Below are 9,754 nucleotides of genomic sequence, written 5' to 3'. Positions count from 1 at the left end.
TAAATTGACACGTGTATTTTGCACACGACACACTGTTCTTTAGTCTAAGCTTACTCTACGAAATTGTTCACTTATTCTTACTAAGAATTCACTTTAATCATCATTTTATATCAATAAAATCATCAAGGCATGTGATCATTATCACCTCCCAAGGTTTTATGTCGGAGATCCTAGCAAGGATCAAGGGCTTTCCTTGTGAACCATTGTGTCACTTTATTTTATCATTCGCCATTACACTAATCTGAACATCACATCCTCTCATTCAAATTGGACTTACGATCATAAATATCACTATCCTAATTTGCATCACTATAGGCACTCAACTCAAGAGATGATGTAGATGGAAACATAAGAGTGTGGAACTGAGTACCACATAGATATATCAAAATACGAAGAACGGCTCCCCAATGAACAGTAGTAGGAGCAGTGACAAACTGGCTAACCACATGAACTGCATGAGCAATATCCGGTCTAGTGACAGTCAGGTAAACCAAACTCCCTACAATGGTATGATAAAGACTTGGATCTTATAATGGGACGTCATCAGTTGGAGAGTACTTTGCATTACTCTCTATAGGCGTATCAACTGTCCGATTATCCGTGAGTCGTGCACGTTCAAACAAATCTGAAATATACTTCGTTTGAGATAAAAGATATCCCTTTGGAGACTGAGCAACTTCAGTCCCTAAGAAATAACGTAGCAAATCCAAGTCTTTCATACCAAAACAGTGATCCAAATAACGTTTTAAAGACTCTATACCATCATCATCATCACCAATAATAATCATGTCATCGACATATAAGGAAAGAATCATCCGACTTCATTCATACACCGAATAAATAGAGCCGAGTCATGGTTACTTGGTTGAAAACTAAGTGAAGTAATCACCGTAGAAAATTTATCAAACCAAGCACGAGGGGCTTGTTTGAGGCCATATAGTGCCTTCTGAAGTCGACAAACTTCACCTGGTTGGTGAGCAATACCAGGGGGAGGAGACATGTATACCTCCTCATGAAGATCACCATTCAAGAAAGCATTCTTGACATCCATCTGATAAATCTTCCATTGGTGAATGGAAGAAACTGCAATCAAGGTGCAAACAGTTGTCATTTTTGCAACAGGAGCAAACGTCTCCTCATAATCCATATCATATTTTTGTGCGTACCCTTTCGCAACAAGTTTGGCTTTATAACGATCAACGGATCCATCAGACTTTGTTTTGATTTTATATACCCAACGACAACCAATCGTGTGTTTTCCGGGCGGAAGCGGAACCAGATCCCATGTATGAGTCTGATAAAGAGATGCAAGTTCCTCATCCATAACGGTCTGCCAAAGGGGATCAGAAACGGCCTCTTTGTAGGATGTTGGCTCAGAGAGACGATGTACATTAGCAATAAATGAGGCAAACACCAGTGAGTAAGAGGAATAGAAAAAGTCAGGAAGCTTTGTGGACTTCTTATTATGATAAAGTCTCGATTAAGGGAGTTCTTGATGATCTGCAGCAGGTGGTGGATCAGTGACATGGTGGATCATCAATGTCAATGCTAAACGGATCAATAGTATGAAGCTCCTCTCGGGTTGCGTCATGTGACTGAACAGAAATGCTATAGAATGGAATATGCTCCAAAAAAGTGACATTGCGAGAGACATACAGTTTCTGATTTAAAGGATCATAGCACTGATAACCCTTCTGACCAATACCATATCCCAGAAAAACATAAAGAGTTGATTTTGAAGACAACTTATCTCTCTCTACATGAGGCTTCAAGACAAAACATGTACACCAAAACACTCGTAATGAAGAATAATCTGGAAGTTGTCCAAACAACATTTCATAAGGAGACTTCCCCGAAGTGTACGCAGTAGGAATGCGATTAATAACATAAGTGGCGGTATGAACAACTTCTCCCCAAAACATATTGGGAACTTGAGCAGAAATTAGTAAGGATTTGGTAGTTTCTAGGAGATGTTGATATTTTCTTTCTAAAACACCATTCTGCTGAGGAGTGTCTGTACAAGATGATTGATGTATAATACCATCAGATGCCAATAATTATTTAAAATCATTGGAGGTAAATTTTCCTCCTAAATCATACCGAAAACATTTTATGATAGCATTGTGTTGAGTCTTGACAAGAGCTTTGAATTCACTATATATGGCGAAAAAATCAGACATGCGCTTCATAAAATAAACCCACGTATAACAAGTATAATCATCAATGAATGAAACATAATAGTTAGCTCCCGATTTATAGGTGATCGGAGAGGGACCCCACACATCATAATGTACAATATCAAAGGTGGCAACAGAACGAGTGACACTTTTATTAAACGGTTAAGCATAAAATTTTCCCAGTTTACAACCACAACAATCAGAAATATCATCAGTTTTCAAAGAGCCTAACACACCAGTGGAAACCAAAAACTATAAACTAGAATGCCAAAGATAAAAAAACAGACGACGAAGGGTTTATACGAAAAGACGACAAATCGACACTAGATGCAGCAACATCAGCAACATGTAGCTGCTCCAAAACATAAAGTTCCCCAAGTCTATGGCTTATCCCAATCACCCTCTGAGACCGAATGTCCTATATACAATAGAATGAATCAGAAAAAAAGTCCCAACAACCAGATTTACACAACTGACTGACTGATGCAAGATTCAAAGTAAGTGTGGGAATGTAATACACATCTGTTAAAGATATATAATGAGTGACAATAGAACCAACACCCTCTACTGGCATGGGTGTAGCACTAGCAGACATAACAGAGTCAGGTGTACAAGAAGATAATGAAACAAAAGATGACAAATATGGTGACATGTGATGAGATGCACCAGAATCCAATATCTACAAGGATGAAGGAATACCTGATGTGTTGGATGAAGACAGACCTGAATGAGACATGGAAGCTGACATGGCAGTTGGATTGGAAGCTAAGAATTGTCTGAACTGCTCAACAATCTGTGGATCCAAGGCTGATGGTGGTGTGAAATCTTTTTCATTCTCAACTGAAGGTGTAGCAGCAGCGTACTATGGTGGCCTAAAAGATGGAAACGAGGGATGTGACTGTCCAAAAGACTTGTTCTATTGTGAAGCCTGAGACTGTGCGGGTGATCTCGTTTGTTTTTGCTACTGGTTTCCCTTATTTGTCAGCAAAGGACAATTTGCCTTCCAATGGTTCTTCTTTTTACAGAAAGCACACTCATCAAATGCAACTTTAGGACGATTTTGGTTTAAAGACTGAGGTCGTTGTGGAACAGCAAAAACAGTAGGAGTGGCTGCTTGATACCTTTGTCAGCATGGGACTTGATACAAGTTTCTTCAGCAATCAACTCGTGAACAACCGAATCAACAGTGGGAAGAGGTGTGTGATGCAAGATTGATCCGCGCAATCCTTCAAGATCTAAAAATAATGCCATCAAGAACTGAACCAAACGTTGCTCTTCCTTTCTATCAATATAAGGCTTAAAAGCCTTCAACACATCAGGTTCTGTAAGAGCCAACTGATCCCACAAATACGACATAGCTGCATAAAATTCCTGAACACTAAGATTGTTCTGTTGGAAGGCTCGAATATCAAACTCTATATGATACTGCTTTGCAAAGTTAGACTGAGTATACAGCCTAGCCAAGTGATCCCAAACCTCTTTTGTTGTGTCATACTTTGCCAATTGAGTACCAATAGGCTGGATAACAGAATTATTAATCCAAGTAATGATCTTGGAGTTATCAGTCTCCCATGAATCCAGTAAGATTGCATAATTATTAGCCTTCTCGTCTATTGGTTTCATCTTGTCACCTGTAACAATCCCCCACATAGTCTTGCCTCGCAAGAAATTTTTCATAACATAACTCCAATAGGCATAGTTTTTGCCATCAAGTTGAATACTAATGGACTGAAGAATCATCTCTTGGGGCCATATTTCAATATCATCCAAATAATAAATACGAGTAGTAGCAGAAATAATCAAGATCTCGAAATCAACAAAACCAACAGACGAAACGAAACCCTCGAAACTGACGAAACAAACAAATCAAATCAAACTCAATACAGAAACGAGCAAGAAACCATGCCCAAAATTGCGATGAACAGTAACATGAACAGTAATGTGAACAATGTCGTGAAAAGTGCAATGAACAGTATCGATGAACAGTGTTATGAATAGTGTCAATGAACAGTGCCGCTGAACAGTGTCGTGCCTGCTACAACTCGCCCCCAAACGAAAGTAGAAACAATCAACTGAGCTCTGATACCATGTAAATGAAGGTACAAACTAACAAAATATAGAACGGCTAGGGTTTCATATTATTATCAAATGAGAAGTACAAATACAATGAAAGGGAAAGACATAATATATAGAGAAGCTAATTGGGGTTTCCTAGCTAAAAGGCCCAATCATAAATCCCAATACAAGATAAAGCCCAAAATCTTATTAGGCTAACAGATGATTCACATCCAACCTCTGGGATCTGCATTATTTTTTTAATGAAGCTTTTGAACAGCTCCCACAGGTTCAGTCAGCCAGTGACATTGTTCAGCTTTGTCGCATCACGGTACTTTCATTATTTGCCTTACTAATGTAATGCATCTGTTATGGTTCTGAATGTTTAGTATTTCTCTGTTTTTGTGTCTTGTTAATTATCTCTCAGGTGAGACTTCATGAATCAAAGGTTAATGTCGTCTTTTACAAAAATAATTCATTGTTTGCTTTATATAAAGGAAATGATGGTTCAACATTTGTACCTTACCAAGTGTCATCCAAGTTTCACGGTAGAGAGCAAGACAAGAAGCTCATATCGGACTTGAGAAAATGGGCAATTAGTGTAACATCCGGGATTTACCAGGTATTAGTACTCATTATCTTATTGGGTAATAGGTTGTTTTAGTTTGGGCTAGTATAGTTGGGCTTCAAGAATTGGGCTGAGAAGGACATTACGCGGGGTGTACCATGCCAGGTACGCTCAGCGTACTCAAGAGAATTAGACGGGGAGGCCATGCACGTACGCCCAGCATACCAAAGGGTACGCGCAGTGTACACGCGCAGATACTAAAACCCTAACTTTTAGGGTTTGATCCCTATATAAAGGACCTTATGCCTTGGGTCCAGCCTCCCTCTCACCTCTAGGCAGCCACCACGAAAACCCTAGCCCATATTTGTGTGTTCTTGTGATTTGGAAGCCATTTGAGAGTATCTTGTTGTAGTTTTGGTGTTTTGGAAGAGAAAAGAGCTTGAAGAAGGAGCAAGGATTCAAAAGGAGATTGTAGATCCAGGAGATTGGCACCATTTCTGACTCATTTGAGGTATCAAGATTCAAACTTGATCATTGCATGTCTAGATTTGATGTTGGGGTGTTTTATTCCACTTCTGGACTCCATTGTTAAGGCTTCATGCATCTTGATGATTTCATACCATAAGAGTTGTCCTTTTGGGCTCTTAGAGGCACTAAGATTCATAAAAATCGGACCTTGATGGTTAAGCCACAACCATGCAAGTGTTTGATGGGCATATAGCTTGTTAAAGGACCAAAATCATGTTTTGACCCCAACCATGCATGCAAGCACATAAAGTTTGTGACTTTGTGGATTAGGAGGTCTTAAAGCACCTGGATCTACATTTTGGACGTGAAGACTTAATGGATTAAGTCACAAATGAAGTCCCAAGAAAGCTAGCCAGTACGCTAAGCGTACACCTTGGTACGCTGCGCGTACTGGGTCAAATTCTTGTTTTTGGTCAAGGCTAGGTACGCCGCGCGTACGCATGCAGAGTGGCTACATTGGGCTTTTGGGCCTTAGAGGACTGGGCCTGGACTATTAGGCCCCGTGGCCCACTGTGGAGTATAGTTCTGGACCTGGGAATTTGGAAGTAGAGTATTGGACCTATTGGGCCATGTTGGGCCTTTTGAAATTATTATTTGGGCTAAGGACTTTTGGACTTGTAATGGGCTCATTTGAGGAATATGGCCCAATTCAGAAAATCAGGCCATTAGTGGGCCCTTAAGGAGCCTTTGATGGGCCATGGGTGTACTGGGTATAATAAGTTAAAATTGGGCCTTAGGAATGGTTCAAGTTATACCAAGGGGGTAAAATGGTCATTTTACCCTAAGTAGTGTTATAGATTCTGATTGAGTGTTATGATGATTATGATAGCCGGGAGTCATCGGAGCAGCTGTTAGAGATTACTTTCCGTGAGTTACCTTCTAGTAGAAGTGGGTCTAAGGCCACAATATCGGCCCACTAGTAGGAGCTTGTAGTTAGATGATTGTATGTGTGATAATTGTCCGGTATGCCACTGTCTATTATGTTATATGTGCCAGTATGCTATGATTCTATGTGGTAGTGGTAGGGGTGAAATAGTCCCCGATATCCGGTTGAAATAGACCGAAAGGGAGGCCAGCACCCAGATATGCTAGGCAGTTATCCGGTTGAAATGGACCGAAGGGGAGGCCAGCACCCAGATATGCTAGGCAACTATCCGGTTGAAATAGACCGAAGGGGAGGCCGGCACCCAGATATGCATCGCTAGATATGTTATTGTATGGTATGCGGTATGATAGGGGAACTCACTAAGCTTCGTGCTTACAGTTTTCAGTTTTGTTTCAGGTACCTCTTCATCGAAGGGGAAGGAGCCGGCGCGGTAGCAGCGCGTTGCACACATATGATTTCCGCATTTTTAGATCCATGGGATTGTACTCTGATATTATTACTATTTTGATGATATGGTTGAGACATGTGACTATGGTTTTATCAATAAAAGTAATTCAATGATGTTTTCTTATAAATTGTTTTATAAATCGTTATGTTAAAAACAAAATTTTTGGTCTTGAAAATTGGGATGTTACAAGTTTGTATCAGAGCCTTAGTTTGAGGGATTCGGACACACCTCCGGGGGTGTCTGGACTCAAATCGAGGGTTTGAAAGATTTTTTTTTTACAAGAAAATAGTTTTCTAAAATTTAAAATAAGGAGTTTTGAGAAAGAACAAGGTGTGTGATGTGTGGAACCGGCCGAGCTCAAGTAAGTTTTCCACAAGATACCCATACATGTTATGTTACGATACGATATGCTTATGAGAACTTCATGCTAGATTAGAGCTAAAGATCTAGGAAATATGCCTTATATGCCTATTGTCTGTGTATGAGAACTACATGCTAGATTAGGGCTAAGGATCTAGGAAGATGCCTTATGTGCCTGCTATATGTGCTAATTAAGTTACATGCTAGAACTGATTAGTCAGTAATATGATGACATGAATAGGATATGCTTGGTGTGGTTACTCAATGCTCGAATGTTGCTTGGTTTGTGCTCTTAGGAGTTCTAGTTATCTTTAGCTAACTAGTAAACGAATACGATAAGTTACATATTGCGAGGACTAAATAATTTCAGAAGGTTAGGTCTAGCCCTATTGCGCAGCTCTTGTTTGAGTCTAACCGTTGTAGGGTAGGACCTCTCATTCGAAGAATTATCTGGTCTCAGTAATATGTAATGGTATTCGCAACCTAGTTAGGTAAAGGTAACAGGGATTCCTTATGCAGCTGATGGCGGAGAGTAGGTCGGAGAGTTACCCTAGGGTAAGCCTAGGATGAGATTAGTGCAGAGAGCAGTAGTAGTAGAAGGGACTTGGTGAAGTCAAGGCAATCCTTGAGCAAAGTACGAATAGATGTGGAAGGTAGTATAGGCCCGTACTACTGAAAGCAGAGGATTCGTACTCAAGTCAAGGAGGGCTGAGATAGAACCAGGAAACTTGTAATATGTGAGTCCTCTCGAGGTTATGTATGACCCTGACGATTATGTGTTATGGTTTCAGAATGGTGATGATTACGCGACAAAGAGGAGGAGGTTCAGGGTCAGGATCAGGTTCAGGATCAAGTCCGGGATCAGGTGTCGAGCCAGTTGATGAGGGACTACGTGAGTTCATTGCTTCTGAGATCACTAGGGGCGTCCTTGAGTCGACTCCGGTGATTTTCGGGTCGATCAAGGAGGGGATTATCAAGCTGATGGAGGATCGCCTCAGGGCGTTTAGGAGTGACTGGGTGTCTAGCCAGTCAGGGGCGCGCACATTGACCTTAAAGGACTTCAGGGGATGTGGTGCACCAGACTTCCACGGGGTGAAGGACCCCATTGTTGCCAGGAGGTGGATTGCAGACATGGAGTCTGCTCAGTTGACTAGCTTCTGCCCTGAGGGGTCGAAGGTTCGGTATGTTGTTGGATGTTTGAGGGACAGGGCTAAAGATTGGTGGGAGTCAGTTGGTGATTCTTTGGGAGCCTCAGCCATTGAGGCTGTGACCTGGTCGGACTTTGTGACCAGGTTTAGGGTTGAGTTCGTGCCGGCTGTGGAGCTTCAGCAGCTGGCCAGGGAGTTTCTTGCTATGAGACAGACGACTGAGTCAGTGGCGAAGATTACCGCCAAGTTCAGGGAGAGGGCCTTATTGGTACCTCAGTACGCGGGTGATGAGGAGATGAAGAAGACCCGGTACCATGACACGTTGAGGGCTGACATCCGGGAACATGTCAGCTACTCAGCCTGCCCAACACTGGATTCCATGATTGCGAGGGCGAGTGAGAGGCAGATTGATATAGAGCACCTACGGAAGAGGAAAGCGGAGACTGATCAGATGACTGGGGTTTCACGGAAGAAACCCAAGGGGTTCGACGCTAGGTCGAAGGGCCAGCAGGGTCGGGGCCACTGTGGGAAATGCGGAAAATCGCATGAGGGGCCCTGCAGGGCAGGGAGATCGGGATGCTACAAATACGGCAAGACGGGGCATCTCAGCAGGGATTGTACCGCCCCTACCCCCACTATTCAGACATCAAAGTTTTTTTGTTTCCACTGCAACCAGCGAGGCCATAAAAATGCCAATTGCACGAGGTTGACAGCAGCAGCAGCGCCAGTAGCAGCGCCAGCTCCAACGACCCTGCGGAGTACTGATGGCCGGCAGGGCAAGTCAGAGGCTCTAGTGGTGAAGAGCCGAGCCTTCCAGTTGACCACCGAGGAGGCACGCGCCGCACCCAATGTGGTGACGGGTATGATTTCTTCTCCCTAGCTCTTATTATATGTTGTTTATGATATTTATGTGCCATGTTATGTGTTTTGTTTAGGATCGTTCCATGTGAACGGTATTCCAGTTCAGGTGTTGTTCGATTCGGGTGTTACCCGATCATTTGTCTCCTTCGCACTTAGCAAGAGGTTCCCTGAGTCTTCGGGCATGTTGGATTGCCCTCTAGAGGTCGAGATTGCTGACGACCGATCTGTCCGAGCATTAGAGGTTTTCAGAGACTGCGTGTTGAGGTTATATGACGAGCGCTACCTAGTGGACTTGGTTCCCATACCATTATGAGGGAACAAGGTTATCATCGGTATGGATTGGTTGAGCCCTAATGGGGCAGTGATAGACTGCGTGCAGCAGTTGGTACGTGTCAGGACCCCAAGTGAGGGAGAGCTGGTGATTCAGGGCGAGAGGCCACAGCGTGGACCAGCTTTATGCTCAGCAGCGAGGGCTAGGCGCTACCTTCAGCCAGGTTGCGCCAGATATTTCACCTACGTCATGGATACCCGGGAGGAGGGTAAGCCGAATGTGAGTGATGTGTCAGTGGTGCGAGAGTACCCGGACGTGTTTCCAGAGGAGTTGCCTGGGATACCTCCGGAGAGACAGGTGGAGTTTAGAATTGACTTGGTCCCTGGTGCGTCTCTGATAGCCAAGGCATCGTATCGGTTGGCTCCTCCCGAGATGCAGGAGTTGTCTACACA

General features: G+C 42.9%; 1 protein-coding gene across 1 annotated transcript; it reads right to left on the bottom strand.

Moving 5' to 3' along the window:
- Nucleotides 1-3,242: 3,242 nt before the first annotated feature.
- On the bottom strand, nucleotides 3,243-3,827 carry LOC145110986 (uncharacterized). Its single transcript, XM_079047294.1, has one exon. The coding sequence runs from the start codon at nucleotides 3,825-3,827 to the stop codon at nucleotides 3,243-3,245; it is 585 nt and encodes a 194-aa protein (XP_078903420.1).
- Nucleotides 3,828-9,754: the final 5,927 nt, after the last annotated feature.

The sequence above is a fragment of the Lactuca virosa genome, chromosome 5, assembly GCF_052849685.1.
Source record: "Lactuca virosa cultivar CGN04683 chromosome 5, Lactuca_virosa_CGN04683_v6, whole genome shotgun sequence".
In the NCBI taxonomy this organism is placed as follows: domain Eukaryota; kingdom Viridiplantae; phylum Streptophyta; class Magnoliopsida; order Asterales; family Asteraceae; genus Lactuca; species Lactuca virosa.
This window is presented reverse-complemented; position numbering and strand designations above follow the sequence as displayed.